Raw genomic sequence first — 23686 nt, 5'->3', positions numbered from 1 at the left:
GTTTGTTTGAATTAGTATAATTCAGTTTTTCCAGTTGTGGAAAATCTCATTTACCCTTATGAAATACAAATATAGTTTTTGGTGCTGAAAGAATAATGCCTAAACTCGAGAATGAATAACTCTTCAATTACAAAAATTATGTTATTTTCTCCCGCAGTGTCCTGCCTCTAAAGGGAGGGTACATGATGTACAGAGCCTGCGGTGGCCACATGACCATGGATGACTTCAAGGGCCGACCTGTACAGAATGGGACTCGACTTACAGAAAAACAGGTGCTGGCTGCCCAAACTCCAAATGTATAAAATTTTGAGGAGTGCAGACAAGTGATGTATATATGGTGTTGCTACTTTTCAATAGTTTATAGTCGTAGGACATTTGATCACACAATTGTTGTTGTACATTTTTTTATGTAAAACAAAGCTGTAATTGTCAGGTGTTCTTGTAAAACCAGTATTCATGATGAAAAATGTATATCAGAGATCTAGAATTGATATAATGAAAAACTTACATCAGGTATCTAGAATTGATATTAACCCCATTTGAATAATGTACGTACTATATGGGAAGTAATCACTGAACAGCTTTTTAGTAGATATATTAAGGCATGAGATACTACCATGTAATGAGTTTCCCTGCTGAAGTGTACCTGAGTGTTTCTTAGATTTAATTGTTCTGTAACTCTGAATTTCTTACACCACAGTAATTTATTTCAAACTACAGATACTTTGAATAACTTCAAACTCATTACATTCTATGGCGCTGGGCAATTTTATAGCTTATATAAAAAAAATGTTGCTCTAAAATCTTCATGTTGAAACAACAAATCACATTATACATTTTATTTTAAGCTCTACCACTTCAAAATTCATTACGCAGTAAGGAGCTATTTTTTTTTTCTTTTTATAAAATTTACCCTAAAGAGGTGTGGCTCTCAAATTGCAAGAAGTGTTGAAACAATAAATCAAGTCACATAATCCAATTTTTTAATGAGCAAAATGAGTAATTTTGTGAGTTTTTGCAGTTATACAAACTATTATAAGCTACAGCATATTAGTAAATACTTGGTTTTGATATTGGTGAATATGATCCAAATACAGAATATAGTGTTTTTGTGCCATTAAGAGCTTCCTTCACATACTTGTGAAATAATTTTTTATAAATTTTTCATAGCTTTGTAGATTACATTAATGTATTACATATATTAATGTATTACAGTCAAGCTCAAAAATAAAATTTTGAGTTATCTGCAATCACTGCATTAGTCTTGTATTTTATAAGTAAATGTATTATTTTACCATGTAAGGCATTAAATTTATATGTTTATATTTATTTACTTACCTTTTGTGAAAGGAACTGGCAAATGAAGGTCAGTTTGAATTCAAGGACTATAACTGAAAAAGAGATTCAGTCAATACTACTTCACAACTAGTAAAGTTGAATGAATTCCCCATATGTATCTGACAAATGATTTAGTAGAATGCATAAATGTGTTTTGTAAATTTTAAGGAGCTAGAATTTAATGGGTTTAAATTTTCTTATCTCCTCATGTGATCATTTGACAGTGCAGGTGCACTGGTCTCCAGTAGGCAGTAGCACACTCAGCACAGCAGTGAACCAGACACATTCCAGGATGATGGATGGTTGACAGACAAGTTTGGTCACCATTGACAATAGGACTTGACACCTCGATGATTCTGAGAATTATTGTTTGATCTAGGAAGATGGTCGGTTAGTCCTTCAGTACTGACACTGAAGCCGTTACCGTTCAGCTTTGTCTTTTCAGACTCTGGGTATAATAGCCATCAACCATGCCACTGAAAACCTCTCGCTCTTCCAGTCAGTGGGCATAATAGCCATCAACCATGCCATTGAAAATCTCGCTCTCTTCCAGTCAGTGAAGTTTAGCCATGATTGGGTCAGGTCAGTACATGGATAGGTTGACTTCCTGCGAAAACTGGATGCTGTCGTCTAGGAGTCTTCTTTCACATCCATGGTTAGAAATGTTGAGGCTAATCAGTACATGTGGATGAATGACCTCCTAGGAACTTCAGCTGCTGTTTGCGTCTAGGAGGCATCTCTCGCATCCATGATTCAAATCTTGGCCTTACAACTTCCTGTTGTTCTGCCTGATTTGTTGGGAGATCGGAGTGTATGAGCATTCTGTTTCCTGGGACACTAAAGGTTACAAAGTGCCCGAAGACCTTTCATGTTAAGGACTTCCTCCAAACTAGTGTCGACAACTTATTTTTCTTACTGATTCAGCTAAGAAGTGGTATCGGGGAGCTCCATTTCTTTTGACTTTATGCATCATCAAACAGATGTACACCACAGTTGAGAAATTGGACAACAATAAGGTCCTGGGTAATTGTCTGCCCCTTTCATTCAGGAACACTTGTCTGATAGGGACTAAGGATGGTTACGTTGTCACAACAAACCACCTTCACGATGATGCCCATAGATCCTCAGACTTTTTTTTTCCTTCCCTTCAGTTCTCTGGTGGGTGCTCAACAGTCGGGGGAAGATACTAACTGTCCTTGGAAGTTGGGTGATCTACATAAGGTGAACAGCTGCACAGAGGTGGTGTTTGTCTCTCTTTTATACCGTTCTAAAGAAGGGTTAGCAAATTGTTGTGTGCTACAAGTGTTCTAGATAACCGGTTAAGTATCCTGTTCATAGTCTAGCTCTTTTTGGATTAATAATGCAACTCCGTAGGTTATCTACAGTTTTATTGTCCCCAACAATATGGGTTCATCCAAGTCCATTTGTTCCTGGTTAGTATTCTTAAGCAGGGCTGCTGCCGCAAAACAGACATAATGGGGGTTCTGCTAGACCCAAAAGTTTGGCAGCAGACACCTTCTCTGACTGGGGGGGGGGGGGGGGGGGGGGGGGGGGGGGGGGGGGGGGGGGGGGGGGGGGGGGGGGGGGGGGGGATGGGGGGGGGGGGGAGGGGGTGGGGGGGGGGGGGGGGGGGGGGGGGGGGGGGGGGGGGGGGGGGGGGGGGGGGGGGTGGGGGGGGGGGGGGGGGGGGGGGGGGAGGAGGGGGGGGGGGGGGGGGGGGAGGGGGGGGGGTTTGGGGGGGGGGGGGGGGCGGGGGGGGGGGGGGGGGGGGGGGGGAGGGGGGGGGGGGGGGGGGGAGGGGGGGGGGGGGGGGGGGGGGGGGAAAGGGGGGGGGGGGGGGGGGGGGGGGGGTGGGGGGGGGGGGGGGGGGGTGGGGGGGGGGGGGGGGGGGGGTTGGGGGGGGGGGGGGGGGGGGGGGGGGGGGGGGGGGGGGGGGGGGGGGGGGGGGGGGGGGGGGGGGGGGGGGGGGGGGGGGGGGGGGGGGGGGGGGGGGGGGGGGGGGGGGGGGGGGGGCCGGGGGGGGGGGGGGGGAGGGGGGGGGGGGGGGGGGGGGGGAGGGGGGGAGGGGGGGGGGGGGGGGAGGGGGGGGGGGGGGGGGGGGGGGGGGGGGGGGGGGGGGGGGGGGGGGGGGGTTTCAAAAGGTTGGCTGAATGGGTGAAACACGCGGGAGTCCACCCAAAGAATCTCCTTGCAAGAAAAAGCTCTACCTACCCTAAAACAAAAACTAAAACTTAAAACCCACCACACCATCTACCTTTACCCCAGGAAAACAAAAAAAGTTACATATAGGTAACACACTAAACTATTCCACAGCAAGAGGCTGTGTTCACAAGACACCTGGTAAGGGAAGTCAAGAGAGTACAATCAACTACAAGCACTTACTTCCGCAGGACCAGGTTTGCCACCACCATGGAGTTTACTTAAAACTTAATGTACCAGATAAGGTAAGAGATTTTACAACCCATCAAACAAACCATTACCATTAAACCTTCTGACTTTTAGTTTCTTTTTGTCCGGATCCAAATTAGCTGTAATGACGTAATTTGAGAGTAAACCTTTCATAGACCAAACCAAGTTCCATTGCATTGACCTCCACAGTGTTCAATGTGAAGTCCAAACTCTCTCAAGAGCAAGGTTGTTTGTCAGTTGGGAGTTATGCATGCAACCAGAGGCAGTCCTCTGTATCCTCCAATTTATAGAACCTCCGCTGGCATTTAAGAGGCTAGGAAAAGTTTGCTTGATCTGCTTTCAGCCTGGAAACTTCCAGACCTGCAAATCAGTGTTCACCTCTGCCTAAACACCTGACCATAGCAACCTGCCCATTAATCGACTCAGAAGCACAGCCTAAAATCCATTAAGTCGATATCGGGGCAGGTCAGAACTTAAGTTGTGCTCATGAATGAGCGAAATCACCTCCTACAACTCTGTTCCAACCTAGATTGAAGGGGTTCCAGAGGAGCAGGACCCTCTGTACTTACTTAAGGATCCCCCGAGGTTTGAGCAACCTAGTCATCTAAATTTTGTACTGTGAATTATTATTATAAAGGATTAGTTTATCCAGACCTCTGACCCTAACAACTGCTCTTGTACTGCGAAATGAACTGGTGACCCCAGCAGCCTAAAAACCCAAGCACTAAATCATTTAACAGTTTTTCATCATTACTGAGACACTTCTGGAATTTAAAAATGTCTGGTACAGATAAAGAAATGGCATTTTGACCTGAAGTCTCATTTGTGATTGCAGGAAGAATTATGGATACAAACCATATGCCTGATATGGAGAAATAACTAGCAGCAATCAGGCCACTGATCTTGAACATCAGTTCCTCAAGCTTCAATCTGAAAAGCCCTTCACGTACAAAATTTTGAGAGAAAAATTCCTGTTAAACAATAACTAGTTAGCAGCAACAATTTAAATGAAAATTTACCTGAAGCAACCCCCTCATCCTTTACTTTGAATATACTTCCGTGCCTCACAATTGTTTCGTGTTCTTCAAGCTGGTGAATTAGAGGGATAAGGCATATAAGACCTATCACGTTTTTTTTTTCCTTCCAACCTTTGTGCTGTCCAGATCCCAAACTACAATGATCATAACCACCACCTACAACTGGTTGATAATTTTGGCGAGAAGCTGATGTACACCATCTGCAAGGCTGTTTTTCTGAAGTTGGTTGAATCATACCCATGTGTCACTTCCCCCAAGTCTGTTCCACAGTCCTAAAAATCGGTTCCAAAACTGAAGATCCCGAACTGGCTGTGCTCTTCGTTGGGTCACCATCAAAGACCCTTTTGCTCTGTTGTGTCTACAGTTCTCCAACTTGCATACTCTACCCAAAAGTCGTCCTTGGTAATCTCTCAATTGTCAAGTGGCCTCTCAACCAGTCTTAATATTGTTGCTCTTACATCCTAGTAGCCATAAAAGCTTCTAACAGAAGTCATGGGGACTAAAGTGGTAGGCAATCACCTTTTCCACATGTGATCCTCTCCTGACCAATCCTGTTTCCTATGAGACTTACCCATAACATTCAGAGGTGTGCATCTTAGAAGAGATCAGGGTGAAGGGACACACTTCCCCCTTTTCCATTAACCTGTCCTCAAGGAAGTTCCTTTGGCTTATATGGTTGAGGGTAAGTGTACCAGTTCCAAGCCCTTTGCATTGATTTTTTGCACATCCTCTAATATTCACCAAGACTTTGGTGGCTGTGGCCTAACGACTTGTCAAATTGTAGAGATCACTCAATTTCTGCAGAATGAAAGCTAGGATGCAGTTAATTATACCTGTAATCAAAGAAACAAAAATGCATTAAATACCCTGTAAAAGTTCAGAGACATGAAGTAAAAAGTGGTTAATTACATTAAAAAGTGGTTAATTACAGTTACTAAAATTAATTTTTCCTTCAGAGTTAAAATATATAAACTGAAAATCTGTTCTCTCACATTACAGTTACACAAATGAGGCTTCAATATTTGAAAAGAAAAGAGTTCTTGGTTCTCATCCCAATGTAACCAATGAAATTGGAAAAAAAGGAGGGGGGTGTTTGTTGAGAAAATGTAACTACTTATATGCTATTTTATTTGCAAGAGGTACAAAGCCACAGTCACTGGGTAACTCATATAAACAAACATTTTATTACAGCAAATACAGGTGTGAGCATGATCATTGTATCACAAGTTATCAAAGTTTGAACATCAAACTATCTCACACTATTTCAAATATCACCAGCAGTGTTTTGTTAAACTTTAATTTTGTTTTAATGTTACTCTTTTAAACTCGATAAATCAATTTTGGCATCAGATTAGTTAATTTGTGATATGAAATAAATCAAAGGCACACAATTCCACATTTACATGGGGATATTTAACCTAAGCCAAACAACAACTTGTTTTAAATGATGAAAGGATGCCATTTCTGTTATACAAATAAGAATTCTAGTTCCCGAATTCTAATAGTGTGTAATTTGACTTCAACAATTGATAACACGAGGAATATGTTGTCATGGAAATACCACATAAAATATTCAAAAGTATTAAAGAAAGGGGAGTCGATAGCAAAGGATTTAATAATGACAACAGCAGACTGCTGCAGTGACACATGAGCAAAGAATCATACATGATGATGGCACGGAATTATTTTGAACTTTAGGGTGGAAAAAACCATAGGTGGATAAGTGTTCAGGATTACCACCGATACAAGGTAACATTTCTCCATAAAATATTTGCTAACAGTGGCATGATGGCCAGCAAAAATAAAGTTACAACTCCAATGTTATGAAATACTGCCAGAAACAAAACTTCCAAGGTACTATAATGCCATAATTATCATTATAAAATATGACCTACATTTTAGTCTTATAACTTGCATAAAATTTTAAAGGACAAAAACAAATCAGACCTTGTTGCAAAGTAATGCTCCGATAATAATGGTTTACAAAAATGATAAGATTAAATAAAAATGCATTGCAATTATTTTAAAAAGTACTGTACGAAGAATAGTTCTCAACTATCATACATTTACTCATTATATAATTAAATGACAACCTTTACTATTATTTAGCAATAGCAATGAAGATTAAAACCTTTAACACATTCAGTGTCAGAATCAGCAATGGTGGGACTTTTGATAAGTACAAATTAATAAAAATGCTTTAATTTAAAAAGAATATAAGAATTAAGAAAATTCCTATTTTTTTTAACTTGTCATATAACATAACTGTAGGTCAGTGAAAACTGTAATTTACACTACTATCTAATTACAAATTATGACAAATCTACATTTTCCACTTTCATAAAGTAAACTTTTAGCTGTGTTCCTCTACTTACCTGTTATTCTATGTGTTGCTGTGTTACAGTTACTCAAGCACTTTTACAGTTGGTTTAAAGTAAATCACAACCTTATTTTCTCCTGACTAGCTGGGCACCACTATATAAGTATTGAGCTAGTTACATCAAACTAAATTTTCCTTTTCTGTCTAAATAACCAACAATTTCAAATAACTACACAAATAATTAATCAATCAAAAAATACAATGACTGCTTAATCAGCTAGTTTACAGTATAAAACAAATAAAAGTGATTTAGACGAAGATACTTGGTACAAAATGAGAGAACAGCTATAACACAACATATGGTTATGTACACAATTTTTAAACCTTTGTATATAATTACAAAACACTGTGCAATAAGTCAAGAGTTTAGTAAAAGATATATATATAAAAAAAGACTTGAGTAAAAAGTTTCATTTTTGCAAAATTTTCCTCTACTTCAACCTCCCTGCATTGTTAATATGTATGTAGTACTAAAACATAAAGTGGACTGAAGTCAGCATGAGTAACAATTTCCACTGAGAAGCATGTGTCAACAACATAGCATGATGCAAAGTACAAATATTAAAGCAAATTTATATTCCATATAAGTACGCAATATCTGAATAAAAATAAGCACGTACATTATTTGTAAACTTTCATGTTATTTTCAATATAATTTTCAAGCCTCCTTTCAAAGCATTAAAATTATAAAGAAAACAACAGAAAGATATGCAACTAAACCTATATGAAACTTTCTTCTCAAAAGTAGAACTGCACTGCTATAGCGACAACACAAATTTGTGGCATCCAGTCCTAGAGTCAATAGACTGAGCTATCTAATGTCTGGATGGTGCTAATATATATCCAGAAGAAAATTTACACAAGTTTCCAAGTACTTCTCCAAGTTTTAAGTCTGTACTCATGGAATTTTACACATTATGCCATTATTTTCTTTCATTTTCAAAAATGAACTTCCATACTCCAATCTTTGTTAACCAATAATGGCAATCATTATTCATCTAAAGATCTTCCATATCCACACATATTACAAATCATAAAACACTGGCTACAATGCAAGTGCTTGTTTAATTTAAAAATAAGCTTTAAGAGGTCTTTTACTGATAGTGTAGAGTGAGATCTTATAATTACAGAAATATTACACAGACTGGTCAAATATATACATAAAGTGATTGGACCAATGCAACAGAGATATCACATAATGACTGGAGGGATTATTCACGTTGATATATCTCCATACTCGTTATTCCACTTCTCATATGTAATTAATGTGGACTGAGGAACAGATCTCCGGATCTTCTTAAGGGATTCCTTAAAATCATCTAATGAAATACCACGTACATCAGCTGGATCACACGAAACAACCTGCTCTGGCTTCAACTCTGTAATAAACATATAACCAATATGACAAGTCATCTATTAAAGGATAAATTCTTTAACTACTCTAACACCTCAGACAGAAGAGTTCGCAGACATGTGGAAATCTTATTTTTACCTAAAGATGTACAGGTACACATATTAATCTTGTAAAAGCACTTGACTCTAAAAATTAAATGGTGGGATAACCACATTCATAAGAAACATTTAGGTTAATTATGAATCAACAATTATATGTAAAATAATGAAAATTAATTCTACTAGCTTCAAATCCCATTCTTGAGGTGGAGTTTCCTACACAGAATATATTTTCCTCAGATGTTTTGCTTGTGTTAAATTTAATAATCTATCTGTAGCATGTGGCCTCAATTGAGGAGCCCTTCCCATATGGTCTTCTTGTTTGTAACCTGCATTCTCTTATCTATTTATATGAAGTAATTAACAATCCCCTTCCATAGCATAAGAGTTTTAGTATAATACGTTTTCACTAAATTGAAAATGGGAAATTAATCATGGAATTTTGTCTAGCATCATAACTAGAAGTTATTGACACCATTAATTAAAACACATAGTGACAAATGGAAAAGAATTCAGAAAAAAAACCTATTCCAACACTTAAAAGGATTTTCTTTTCAAAGTACTTCTCTAAATTCCTAACAGCATTCATAATTACTACTCATACAACTAAAAAAAAATCTCTTTCAACTAAACTTCAGCAATCATTTATAAAATTTTAAACTGCCAGTGGCACTGAACAGCCTTTACAAAAGGGGATAAAGGGCCTCTTTCAGTGTGTATATATATAATATATATATATTATATATATGATGTATAGTGTATATGTGTATATGTGTGTATATAGTATAATATATATAATATATATATATATTATCATATATATATATGATATATATATATCTTATATATATATATATTATCTATATATATATATAGATATAGATATAATATATATCTAATTCGATCTTATAATCTATATTCTATATATCATATAGATATAGATATATAATTACATATATATATATTATATATAATATATATATATATTTATAATATCTATATATCATATAATCTATATATCTATATATATATATAATATTATATATATATATATAATATATATATATATATATAATATATATGATATATAGATAGATATAGATATAGATATAGATATAGATATAATATATATATATATATATATATATATATAATATATCTATATATATCAAATTTAGTTGATATAGCGAGAACTCTTAGAAGCCGGGGTAAAATATGCATATGCAGGACGCCAGACAGGGCAAACTTTGAGGTCAGCCAATTTAAGAAAAAAAAATCAATGGAAAGAGGAAGATATGCAAATGACCAAGGTGTAAGAAAAAATTCTAAAATATTCTCCCTACCTTCCATGAAAAGTTGAAAATGACTACAACCCCTTGTGGGGCCTCTTATACAAGACAATCATAAATTTTACCAAGTTATACATGTTTTTCTAATAATTTTATTTCATTTTGTAAAATTATACTTACAGCTCACACACAATTATAACAGATTAGAACTAAAATCAGTAACAATTCTGAGTAGTATATTTGTTGTAAAGTATTTAATATATTTACCGAGATCGGAGATGCAGAAACTTTTTTTAATTATGCATGTTTTTTCTAATATTTCTTTGCACAATTACAATTACAGCTGACATACAATCATAAAAGATAAGAACTAAAACCAACAGCAACCCCTGGGTTTATTAAGCAAATATATAAGACTTCAAGTGAGAGAGGCAGTACATGCCCCCCTTGATGTCTAGTACACAACTAAATCATGAGCTGCCTAGAATTGGCAAGCTGAGCTAGTCTAAAAGTTCCCATTACTAAATATATAGGCTATTGAAGTAATGGAACCTCTTTCCTGACCGATTTCTCCAAATTGATGGCGCAAAATATTGATACTCCAAGGAGGTAATCCATCCACCACTTAAAACCTGTTAATGTTACTCCTACGAGGGTATCTGTTAATTAAGGGTTAATCACTGAAGCATGACAACTGTTTGGTTTACCAGTTATACGTTATAGCTCACAAGGTGACACGAGGTTCATGGCCAGCCATTTATCTTGGCAACCTGAAGTTGTTCTTGAAGCAAACATGTTTTAGTTCAGAAACAGTGGCTTGGGTTCTATATTCCATCAGGAAAGGTGACTTTCTGGCATCCTACACCTCATGGATGCATACTTCCACACTCTGATTCAATTGACTTCAAGAAAATACCTTTGCTTTTTGTGAGAGAGGAAGATATTTTCAGCCTGGCCACTGCCCAGGCTACAGTATACCACTTATCATGGGTTCACAAGAGAGGCATCAGCCTGGGAAGTACGGTTATGGACAGTTCCACAGAATCCAGTTCCCCAAGCAAGAAGGGTCTGTGGCAGGATTTGTGTTGGTAGCCCTGACAAGAAAGGTAAATCGGGCCCTTGGTCTTCTATGTGAAATACAGAACCTTATATATATTAACAATATAAGGTCAGCTAATTAATTCCTTGAACCTGGAGCAGTTACCCGGTTATCGGTTTTATGGTGCTTGTCTAGCGCCATAAAATAACAATTTGTCGAAAATTGTATTTTTCCTAACTATACAAACCTGAGGTCCTTTAACAATAGGAAGGTACTTAGCGGCAGCTGAACCGGCCGTAAACTTCGAACAAGGAGGTTCGGTAGTTAACTACTTGTCCGGCAGTTAGTGGTAAGCTCGACTGCGAGGAGAGGAGTCACTTTGCTTTAGGCCCAGGAAACGCAGAGTGAGGGGTGGCATGAGGTGGGACTATATGTAAAGGACCTCAGGTTTGTAGAGTTAGGAAAAATACAATTTCTGACTAATTGTTATTTGTTCAGATACGTAATACAAACCCTCGGTCCTTTAACAATAGGAAGACTCACTTATTGGTGGGTGGAATCTGAGTCTTATGAACAGACTGGTGTTCATCCTACCTTGGATTCCCTCCCTGGTTGTAAGAGCAGAGGGAGGGATCCTAGCTTCTGCCCAGCTGATCGGGTTGTGCACCACAGGATCAGTGGTCAGACTTCTGGACCAGATTTATAAGAGGGAGGCAAGTGTACCTCTTATAAATAGCAAAAAGCAAGAACTAGTTCTTATTTCAAGAGCCAAGGTAAAGTTATGGGTTTGTCTCTTGTTGGCTTCCACTCCCCAACACTCCTATCCCTACTGAAAGGGATAGAATGGGGCTTGGTTGTGTAGCTTACCTGCATCGGCCTCCTGTTCAGCGTAGTGACGACCGCGGCCCTCTGCCCACAGGTAGAGGAGAAGAACGAAGGAGGGCCAGTCACACTCTCTTTCACTCGTTCATTCATGCAGTCACACAAGGATGCGATGCTGTTCTGTCTGCTCGGGTGCTGGGTAGACTACACAACTTGTTGAGCAGCCACCACGGGTCCCAAGGAAAAAGTGTCCAAGGACCTGTGGGTGATATCCCGAAGGTAGAATGAAATGAAGGTGGTCTGGTTGGCCCAAACTCCTGGCTTCAGAACCTGCACCAGGGAGAAGTTGGACCAATACCTCTGACTTCGTGGCCTCTCGGACGAAGGGTACGGGTGTCGTCACTGCCAGCTGTCTCGTACGCCCTCATGATCACCTCATGCAGCCAGAAAGAAAGTGTTCTTGGAAACTTCTTTCTTGGTAACCCCAGTGCTAACGAAGAGGCGTCGACACTGAGGTGCCGAGTTCACTTCAGATAGCGCCGTAGCACCCTCACAGGACAAAGCAGCATCTCATCCGCATCACTATCGGTGCAATCCTTCAGGGAGGGGATCGTGAAGGACTCGAACCGGTTGTCAGGGACTGAAGGATTCCGAGTCTTCGCTACGAAGTCGAGCGTCACAGATCCCCATTCCCACGAAATGCTTGACATCGAAGGAAAGACCATGAAGTTCCCCTACTCTCTCCGCCAATGCCAGGGCCAGCAAGAAGAGGGTCTTGAGGGTCAGATCCCTGTCTGACGACTCTCGGAGTGGCTCGAAGGGACTCAGAGTTAGACTCCTAAGGACGAGAGTCACGTCCCACCCCAGGGGCCTGAGTTCCCTGGGTGGGCAAGACCTCTCGAAGCTCTTCATCAGGAGGGAGATCTCGAAAGAAGAGGAGATATCCACACCTAGCAGTTTAAGGACTAGGGCCAGGGCGGCTCTGTAGCCCTCAACTGCAGAGACTTCTCTCGGCGAAGGAAGACGAGGAAATCCGCTACCCACAGAAGACGGACCACTTCCCCTGGCAGACAGCTGCAGAGGACTGTCTGAGGTATCCGGCCATCTCCATTGCTGCGCTGCGAGAAAAGCCTCTCGCTCGCAAGAGATGGTGGATAACAGCCAGCCGTGAAGACACAGGGACTCGATGGACCGATGGTACCGTTCTACATGTGGCTGGCACAGAAGGTTATGCCAGGGAGAAATTTCTCTCAGCGCTTCGGCAAGCAGAGCCAGTAGGTCCGGATACCAAACAGCCTGAGGTCGTTTGGGTGCCACCAGGATCATCCAAAGGTTCATCGGTCTGGCACAATCGAGTAGAAAACCTGGAGCTTTCTGTTGTGTCGGGTGGCGAACAGATCCACGACTGGACGCCCCCACAGGTTGAAGAGCCTTTCCACCACGTCTGGATGAAGGGACCATTCGGTTCCTATCACCTGATCCCAACGGCTGAGCTTGTCGGCTACCACATTACTCTTGCCTGGAATGCAGCGGGCCGACAGCTCTACCGAGTGTGCCGCGGCCCACTCGAGCACCTGCAACGTCAACTGGTGCAGCAGGAGGGACACTAGACCCCCCTGCTTGTTAACGTATGCCACTACTGTGATGATGTCGTACATCAACACCACCGAGTGTCCCACCAGACGGTCCCGGAACTCTTGGAGAGCGAGGAACGCTGCCTTGAGCTCCAGGACGTTGATGTGAAGGTGCTTGTAGCGATGGTCCCACACACTTGCAGTCAGCAACTCCTCCAGGTGTGCGCCCCATCCCTTGGTCGATGCGTCCGAGAAGAGCAGCATCTCCGGGAGAGAGAGAGAGAGAGAGAGAGAGAGAGAGAGAGAGAGAAGAGAGAGAGAGAGAGAGAGAGAGAGAGAGAGAGAGAGAGGCACTCCTCTTGCGAGGTTCCCGTCGTCCAGCCACCAGCAAAGGTCCTGCCTCACCTCCTCTGTGAGGGACACGGGGAAGAAGGGAGGGTCCCTTGCCTGTGACCAACACTCCTTTAGTCTCCACTGAAGAGACTGCAGGTAAAGATGCCCATGAGGGACTAGCTTCTCGAGAGACGACAGGTGGCCGATCACGACTTGCCACTGCTGAGCTGGTTGCTCCTGTAGAGACAGGAACTGTCTTGCTGCCTCCCTGAACCTGCTGATCCGCGAATCTGTGGGGAAGACTCGCCCTGCTACTGTGTCGATCAGCATGCCCAGGTACTTCATCCTCTGCTTGGGTTCGAGATCTGACTTCTTGTAATTCACTACGATTCCCAGATCATGGCAGAATTCGAGGAGTCGATCTCTGTCCTGCAGCAACTGTGAGCGGGAGCTCGCCAGGACTAACCAATCGTCGAGATACCTCAAGAGACGTATCCCTACTGAGTGGACCCAAGCCGACACCAGCGTGAACACCTGTGGGGCAGTTGAGAGACCGAAACAAAGTGCCCTGATTTGGTATACCGTCCCGGTCGAGGATGAAGCGGAGGTACTTCCTGGAGGATTGATGGATGGGTATCTGGAAATACACGTCCTTCAGATCCACAGAAAGCATAAAGTCGTCCTCCCTGATGAAATCGAGCACTGAACGTGCTGTTTCCATCGTGAACCAAGTCTGGTGAACGAATCGGTTCAAGGGAGAGAGATCTATCACCGGGCGCCAGCCCCCGAGGACTTCTCCACTAGGAAGAGGCAGCTGTAGAAGCCCGGCGACTGATCCTATACGATCTCTATACAGCACATTTGCTCAGCATGGCTTCTACTTCCTGCCGAAGTGTCACATCCTTGGTTGAGCCAGGAACGTAGGTTTGCAGATGGACCGGGTTGGAGGTGAGGGGTGGCCGAGACTCAAAGGGTAGTAGATATCCCTCCCGAAGGACGTTTACTATCCAGGTCTCTGTAGTGCTGCCATGTTGCCCAATGGCTCGCCAGGCACCCCCCACTTCTGGCAGCAGGTGAGGGGGAACGCCATCCCTAGAGTTTCCCACCTCTCTTCGACTTCTTCTTCCCAGCTCCCCCTCGTGAGAAGGAGGGCTTGGAGGAGGGCTGGTGACGGTCGCTCCTTGAAGAAGTTGAAGGCAGAGTCTTTCCTCTGGGATTCAACGATGCTATCTTCTTGGCCGCAGAGGAAGCGATAACCAAACTCTTGGGCTTGGCCGCAGTAGCTCGAGGCTGCCCAGATGCCTTCAAGACTGCCCAGTATACTAAACAGTCACTGACGTTAGTGCTCCGTCTTTCCACCGCAGCGTCCACCATCTCTCCTGGGAAGAGAGAGGAGGAACTCCACATCGGTCTGTTGCGAAGACCCAGAGCCGCCTCACGCCCGGCCGCCCTGGTCACTCGGGTGAGAACAGCGTCTCTATGCCGGAGAACCAGGTTGGCCCACAGGTTAGCCGTCTGGTGGGCCAGCTAGGCAATGGCCCTACCCCCAGACTGGCACAGTCTCACGAAAGCCGGGTCCCCTTCAGGAGTGATGTTCCCCAAGGAGGCCGCGGTTTTCGACACTGCGAGGGACCATTGCGGTAGATTCCAAGGCAAGTGCCTCCTGCTGTGAGAACCGCTGCGGCAGAGACAACCCCGGAGTTAGCCTGGCTAGCTCTGGGTTAACCTGTTTGGGCAGCAGAGGGTCCTCTGAAGGCACGTAAAAGTGCCTCTTTCACAGTAGAGGTGGAGGAAGGAGCTTAGCAGACCTGCCGGACCAAAGCGAACCCTCCTGTCCGGAGACGAGAGCGTCCACTTGGCCTAGTATGCTGTCAGCCAAGGCTGATCGCGGCAGACCCACCGCCGTCCTGGGTTCCTTCTTAGGTCCCCAGAACGCCTCCAAGCCCGATGTGGGTTCGGTAGGTGGGAGCGGCAATCCTTCTCCGAGGTCGTTGTGCTGACAAATCAGCGCAATTACCTCCGCGAACGACCTCTGGATCTCGGGAGTGACTACATCCTGTGGAGACGGACCGTCAAGCCCATCCAACAAGAATGCCGCCCGAGACTCTCCTCCTTCCACAGGAGGAACCACGACAGACCCCTCCTGGTCTCCTCCTGCCACTGGCGCATACGATCTGGTTGGTCCGAGGACCGTGCCAGGTTCGTAAGGCGTTGTGGCAGGATCGCGAGGAGCGCACCCCTCGCGATTGCTCCTGATCGCCTCGCTCTTCCCGGTAAAGCCCGAGGAAGTTGAAGGGATTGGAGACGCAGACCTGACGTTCCCCGCTAACTGCCGGACAAGTAGTTAACTACTGAACCCCCTTGTTCGAAGCTTACGACCGGTTCAGCTGCCGCTAAGTACCTTCCTACTGTTAAAGGACCAAGGGTTTGTATTACGTATCGGAACAAATCGGCAATTTATGGCGCCATAACGGGCTGAGCTCTAGTTATCAGTGCCATAAGGCATCAATAATAGTTATGGCGCCATAAGGGTGCTTATGGTGCTGATAAATGGTTGCACAATTTTGGCACCATAAAATGCAGTGTTTCAGTTAATGGCGGTTTTCGCTTATCAGCACACCCCTGGGAACAGAACCCCCCCCCCCCCCCCCCCCCCACCCCCCCCCCCCCCCCCCCACCCCCCCCCCCCCCCCCACCCGATAACCGGGTACTGCCTGTATCTTCTTATAAGAAGTCTAGACTAAATTTATTTACCAAAACTGCACAAAGTTTGCTTTTTATGTAGTTATGTATTGCTTTTATGAATTCCATAGGGAAGATGAGCGTTCACCAGTGGAATCTGGAAAGCACATCCAGCATTTTAAGAGGTTCCCAAGAGAGGATCCAAACATCGCTACTGGGATATCTCCCTAGTGGTCCTAGTGGTGAAGTCTCTCAACAAACCACCACATGAATCTCCACCGCTGACCTTACAGCCTTATCTTACACTGAAAGCAATTTGTTTCCTGGTATTTGTATCTTAAATGCAAGTCACTCTTTCCAGTAAACTCATACATTCTGGAGTTTTAAATGTGGGTCACTAGCAACCTCGAGATATCACAGACATGATTCTCCATCCAATCTTCCTGTCCCTGTCAATGGGACTCTGCTGAATAAGTCCAAAGCTTCTGGGTGTAACTTTTGACTCAACATTACTTTTGAGAAACATCTAATAAAAAGGTCAACAAATATTGCATGAAAGAGGTATGGTACAAAAGGCCTCACATATACTTATAACAGTGATAAAATCAATGCAACTTATTTTAGACCATTTGTCCTTCCTTTACTGGGATACAGTTCTCTGGTATGGTAGTCTGCTTCTGCCAGGGATTTATCTCTTATATACAGAGGTTCGTGGCAGTAGGTTTCTGTTTCCTACTATTAGCAGTCACGACTTGAACTCATCATGGTTGTACTTAGCAGATCGAGGAACAGCTGCAGGGGAAACAGTGTGTGAATCTGAAAAGGGCCTGCATATATTCTTGTGGAAGGGCTATGAAGTCTTTCTTCTTCCGTTATCTGATAGGGATGGAACGAACAGAGGACAATGAAGAAGATTAAGAACAAGATGATGAGGAAATTCTATGATGTCTCTCCTTCGAATTCATCAACTCGAAGCAGCCAGAACTCTTCAGAAGAGCACCTTCGACTCTGTTCATGACTGGAATAAGGGAGTCAGAAGAAGCAGATGTAGAACAGCATGGACCTGAAACCAATGGCAGTGGCATGGATGATGCAGGAAAAGTGCAGGCCGATGGAGGCACAGCTGTGGAAACACGAGAAGACACATACTACATTGTCAGGGATACACTCAGAAAGCTTCTACACATCCATGCCTAAAACAGTATACCAGGGGAAGCTGCCTCCTTCCCACTTATATAAAGACCTCAGGTTTGTTAGTTATGAAAAATACACTGATTAAAAATTTGTAATTTTTTCATAAATTGCATTTTAAGAGATCTTTCACATTCAAAACTGATCCCTATTCCTTGCCAAGAGCAACCAGATTTTGCTGAACAGCAGCACCAATATGTAGTATATGTGCCTCACTATAGAACTTCTCAGTTCCAAAGGTCATTTATCCCTCACACCATTGGACTGTAAAACAGTCTCTCTGAGGATATCATGCAAATGAAACTTCAAAAGTTCAAGCAAAGATGCAATGCATTACTACTCTAATACTATTCTCCTTGCATTTTAATACATTTTTATCTATTTATTAATGTTTCTTCTTAATACAAGAAATCTCTCCTCTCTGAATTTCTCTTTACCTCCTCTTTTTCCTAATGAACACCGTATTCTTTGGAAGCTTGAATTTCAAGTTAATGGCACCTGTGGCTTGTTCCATATTAATAGGGTTTATCTCCTGAATAATAAAAATAATGTAATGATAACCTTCCTCCAAACCCAACTGCCTCAACTACCAGAAGACTGAAGCAGGTGACTGCAACTCCAAATGGTGCACATGCCATCCTACTACTGATCTCATTCTGTCAATCAAGAGAATGCTTTACAAACAGTCCCCAATTATTGGCGGAATCAGTTAATGGTGATCCAAGCACCGTACTGGCCAAGTATTAGTTGTCGGCGCCAAAAGGTGCCGCTAATAGAGTTATGGCACCATAACATACCTAACAGAGGTGCCATTAACCAAAAGTTGGCACCATAAGTGCCATATATTAGAAACTGGAAGACCACAATGCACTTTTGGGAAATAGGAAGACCACAAATGTGGGTATATATGAGTGAATAGTTTATAGAAAATTTAATTTATATCTAGGACTGAAATAGTTGAATGTTTTCAGTACAATGAGATTCATGATGAAACTAATATCCTTAATTTCAAATTATTTATGTATAACATGCATAAGAACTAGTAAATAACTTAAGTGAACAAAATACAGGCCACAAAATCTAACAAGTGTACTCACTACATACCTCTGATGGGTGCTAAAGCTGCATCCTTTGCCAAAGATGTTAAATCAGACCCTGAGTAACCATCTGTCAAGCTTGCAAGAATTTCCATTTCTTTTGAACTCAATTCTGATTTCTGCTTTGATACAAGTTTGCTGAGGAGAAGTGCACGTGTGTCCTTGTCAGGAAGTGATACATATACCCGTTTACTAAATCGCCTGCAAGCCAAAATATCAAAAGAAATCAATACTCCAACAAATGTAATTAGGCAATGGAGTACAAAATTTACTAAATTACCCAGAAAATAAACTTTTGCAACAGTACATAAACATAACATAACTATCAAGGCATTTTATTATGTTCAGTCAATCAGTGCTTCCTTAGGAAGCACTATGGTGATAAAACCAGATTAAAAAAAACTATAACCCGAGTCTCTTAAGATTCCTAATACAGAAAATATTAATACTAAAATGCATAATCTTACATAACTTTTACAGGAAACAAAGCAGAGACACAGTGTACAAACCTTAATGCAGCATCATCCAGTTCCTGTGGCCTGTTTGTTGCACCCATAACAAGGATTCTCTCTTCAGCATCAGATCGAAGGCCATCAAACTCGACAAGGAATTCGGTTTTAAGCCTTCGTGATGCTTCATGTTCTCCCTCTCTTCGTTCACATAGTAAAGAGTCTATCTCATCAATGAAAATGATTGATGGCTGGAGAAAAAAAAAGCATTAATCCAATAGGACTTCACCAGCAAAAATTAATCTAACAACTTTTCTATAATGAAAATATACTTTGTGGATGATTAGTCTATGATGTTAAGATTAACAACCAAGATATAATCCTGTCATTAACATGGTCCTCAGCAAACATTCTAAAAAGACACCAATAGTCTTACTTGTAATTCTCTTGCCACTGAAAAAAGTGCTTTGACCAGCTTTTCTCCTTCACCAACATATTTGCTTGTTAAGGTTGATGCACTAATATTGAAGAAAGTTGCCGAACTCTCATTGGCCACTGCTCTAGCCAACATGGTTTTACCATTACCTGAAATATAAGCAAAGCAAGTAATACACCAAAAATTAAGACCCTGTATTCCTAAGACTGCAAGGGGCTCAAATTTTCTTCTCATTGTTTCTCAACAAGAGACATTTTACATAGATTGTTTTACACAGGTGGGCTTAAAGAAAATAGTGCTTTTTTTCAAATGCCTCACAATGGCAAAAGGTTGAGTCCTGTCATCAACTTTCTTTTACGGTCCTGACATAGCTGTTACAAAACTGTTGATTAATATTACCTGGAGGACCAAATAAAAGAAGCCCTCTCGCTGGTGCCCGGAGTCCTGTGAACAGTTCTGGACGCAAGGATGGAAGAATGACAATTTCTTGCAGTGCTTTCTTAGCAACCTGGCAAAAGATGTATCTCCACTATAATGTTAGTTATCTCACAGTGTCCTCAGGCACTGTTTAGTCACAAATTATTTGGAAAACTGGAAGGGCTTTTGAAAGTTTTCATTGTTCATACTTAAAAACAAATGAACTCACACCATGTCAAAATAATATATGTAGTATTCATTATAATATTTACATGTAAAAGTTTGTCCATGAATTACTTATCAAATTAACATGCAAAAATGAGCATGTACACAACTAAAAACCAACCAGAAACTAGCTAGTAACATCTGTTGAACTGTCATTTCCAACACACTTCCGAAAGTTTGACCACACGACGAATACAAAATGTAAAGTTTACTGACCTCTTGTCCAGCAATGTCTTCCCAATTGACAGGTGGTGCGGTATCTAAAATCTCATCCATGATGCCCTGTGCCAGTTTTGAGTCTACTCCTTTAATACAAGCGCTCTGGGTTCTTCTGTGTGAGGGGGTATGCTTTGGCGTTCCATTTCCATTATTTGCAAGACCTGATCCAGCAGATCCTCTTCGCTTCACCGGGGAGCCATTTGCTACATTGTTGCCATTCTGCCATGATGTTTGAGAGCATTTCTTATAACTATTCAGCTATTGCTATCTCAATTACTTCTATAAACCCACATCCTTGCTCTAAAAACACAAATGAGTTATGCAACTTGTCTGATGAAACACTTAAAATCAATAAAACATGGACTGATTTATGATTTTTTTACTTTTTCCCTAAATACGAAAAACATCTGAGTTCATATAGCTCCTCTCATAAGTTTTACATTTTAACTCAAATTCAGTTCAATTTCAAACAAAGTTACCTCTTTTTCCAAATTCCCATCCTTCAACTTTTTGTGAAATAAGTATAAAAATTTTCATAAAATGTAAGTTGGAAAAAGCAGCTTTTCCAATACAATATAGATAAGCCATATAACCTAAAATATAGTGCAATAACTGCAAATACTGTAACTTGCACAAATTACTAACAAAATGTAGGCAAAACATAATGTATATGTATATTAACTTATGCTGAAAACTAGTGTGTGATGTATTCAATAAGTTACTGCTCATGGTTGACAAATAACTGCCTGATACTGAAAACTATAATGTACTTAAAAGGTAAAAACCAACCTGATTTGACAGCTGCCTTCTGACACTTGGAGGAGTGCCTGGGTGTTTTCCATCCCGTGTCTTGCTGACAACTCTTGAACCCATGTTGCGAGGCAGTGTTTGACTTTTGTGACTGAGTGCTGTGATGCGCTTGGCCGTAGGAATCTTTTTGAAGGTCTTAGCATCTTCAGAAAATTATAAAGATATATATTTAGTAAATTCACAGAAACAAAAGAGAAATTATGACTAGAAATTATAACAACAACTTAAGAGCAGAAGCTTAATTAACAAATTAAATAAAAAACTAGCTTTGGTGGAACGTAAGATACACAGCAATTACAAAAGTTCATGCAAAAGTTTTAACTCCATTTACAAAATAAAAGCCTGATAATACATGTGTCAATAAAATTACTCGATAAAAAAAGGCAGTAAGAAGCATTAGTTGTTGGAAATAAGGTTATCCAACTTAAGGGCACTACTGAAAGTAAAATAAAGACTACTACTGTATTCATATAAAGTAATACTGTGTTCATTTACTGTATTCCTACACAATACATCTTTTAGTTCTATTGGCTTACATTCTTGAGACTGACCTTTTACAACAGATACTACGTATATGCATAATAATCCTCTAGGAAAAATAAATAATACAATATGGATCTATACTGGCCTAGAATGGTTGCTCTAACAAACAATTACTGTGCACATAACATGCAATAATGCCCTACAATGTAGAAATAAAACCGCCGGGTTCATGGGGGAGAGGGACCCCCGCCCCTCCCAGAATAGCTAAATTCCTCAAATACTCGACACCTCTCTAAAATGCTTATAACTGCCTATTTTGATAGCTTTATTATGAAAAATATATTTAATCATGGATATTGTATGAAAACACAGTAGTATAATTAGTGAATACTTATCTATGAAAAGTTCCCCAAATAGGCGGATTTTCCGCGAATAATGTGGATTTAAGTTCAACTGAAAAATCTGCGAATAGGCGGGAATCGACTATACAACTATTAATACTGCTATTCAAACTACCAACAAATCAATTACAGGCAGTCCCTGAGTTACGACGGGTTCGGGTTACGACGTTCCGAGGTTAAGGCGCTTCTAAATTATATTCATCAGACATTATTTCCAGGGTTATGACACCTACAACGCTTATCTGGTAGATGAGATATGACACCAAAAATGCAAAATAATCAATATTTGAAGGTTTTTTGGATGAAAAATGCAATAAGAATGCAGTTTACATAGTTTTCAATGCACCCAAAGCATTAAAAGTAAGGTTTTTTTTAGGATTTTTTACGATGTTCTGGCTTACGACGATTTTCGGTTTACGACGCGTCTCAAGAACGGAACCCCCCTCGTAACCAGGGGACTGCCTGTATCATGTTAATCTGTCAAGCACGTGTAACTTGTAGCTGATCACTGTGACACTTGTAGCTGATCACTGTGACAATAGATCAAATGAGTTCAGTGTTTTATACAGAAAATGAATATGTCTTTCAAATGCTGCTGTTACTGCCCAATCAATCATTCTGGAACTACTATTCAAATATAAATGGCTAGCCATGAATGAAATTTTCCATCCTTTCAATTATACCATTTGAGGCCAAAGCCTCATATGGTAACACAACTAATCTTCTGCCATCATGATAAAAACTTAGCCAGATATCAGATATTCCCAAGCATTTTTTTTTTTTTTGTAAATGTTATTTTAATTTTTTGTATAAATGTTATAAGATAAAATTACCTCCAGTCTTCTTCTTATGCATAATATTTTTATAGGTAGTCATGGCATATTTCATTGAAAGAAATTATTTTCTTAGCCCACAAAAAATAATCTACTGATAATTTCCATAATCTTTAGTTCCACATAACTTTATCAGACACAAATTCTAGCTCTCCAGCAGTGATGAAACACAAAATTGACTTCACTATGCTATGTTAAAAGTAAATTTTACATGCCTAAAAATGGCACTTGGTATCATTAATTGTATTCAAACTGAGTCAGAATTAGTTGTGGTAGAATTACTGAGGACTGTAACATAGTAACAACTGTTTCATCTCAAAAAATAATTTTTTTTTAAAAGGAATATGAGTTTGAAAAGTTATTTTCACATGAAGTAAATAGAAAATTAAACCCTTTGTGACAGATATTTAGGTCTAGTTTTCTATCAGTGCTACTGCACTTCATAAGCAGACAGATTAGTTTTTTTTTTCCATAACTGACAAATATTAATACACTGAGACTTAATATTCACATATGATTTAAGAATCTTTAGAGTCACATATATGTAATGAAAGACTTTTTGTAAAGTGAAATAACAGGAACAATATAAGTCTGGGGATCCCTGAACAGGTAGGTTCAATGATTGGAAAAAATACCTGTCCCACTGTTTGCTATGGGTTTGGACCACACACGTCTCCTCCTTTATTTTGACACACCTACTCTCTGCAACAGCTCTTGTTTATGTCTCAGTCCCTTACAGAGGAACTTCAGAAGTTCAAGAGAAGGTGTAC

At 41.0% G+C, this 23686-nt stretch overlaps 2 protein-coding genes across 5 annotated transcripts in view; one reads left to right on the top strand and one right to left on the bottom strand.

The window, feature by feature from the left end:
- Nucleotides 1-1323, top strand: part of LOC135225460 (short-chain dehydrogenase/reductase family 16C member 6-like) — a 64064-nt gene extending 62741 nt beyond the window's left edge. Inside the window, exon 8 of one of the 2 annotated variants that reach the window (XM_064264790.1) lies at nt 158-1323. In XM_064264790.1, coding sequence (XP_064120860.1) covers nt 158-302 — 145 coding nt within the window. In that variant the 3' untranslated portion in view covers nt 303-1323. The remainder of the gene's footprint in view (nt 1-157) is intronic. The other variant, XM_064264840.1, reaches the window with a different exon arrangement.
- Nucleotides 1324-5895: 4572 nt separating this feature from the next.
- LOC135225235 (spastin-like) overlaps nt 5896-23686 on the bottom strand; it is a 185531-nt gene continuing 167740 nt past the window's right edge. For all 3 annotated transcript variants that reach the window (XM_064264664.1, XM_064264600.1, XM_064264728.1), the window contains 7 exons: nt 21179-21342; nt 20387-20608; nt 19928-20036; nt 19529-19677; nt 19153-19343; nt 18651-18844; nt 5896-8543 (listed from right to left, as the gene is read on the bottom strand). In XM_064264664.1, coding sequence (XP_064120734.1) covers nt 8380-8543; nt 18651-18844; nt 19153-19343; nt 19529-19677; nt 19928-20036; nt 20387-20608; nt 21179-21342 — 1193 coding nt within the window. In that variant the 3' untranslated portion in view covers nt 5896-8379. The remainder of the gene's footprint in view (nt 8544-18650; nt 18845-19152; nt 19344-19528; nt 19678-19927; nt 20037-20386; nt 20609-21178; nt 21343-23686) is intronic.

This window comes from Macrobrachium nipponense, chromosome 11 (genome assembly GCF_015104395.2).
Source record: "Macrobrachium nipponense isolate FS-2020 chromosome 11, ASM1510439v2, whole genome shotgun sequence".
Lineage (NCBI taxonomy): Eukaryota > Metazoa > Arthropoda > Malacostraca > Decapoda > Palaemonidae > Macrobrachium > Macrobrachium nipponense.
The sequence above is the reverse complement of the archived record's forward strand: the minus strand, read 5'-3'. Positions and strand labels throughout refer to the sequence as shown.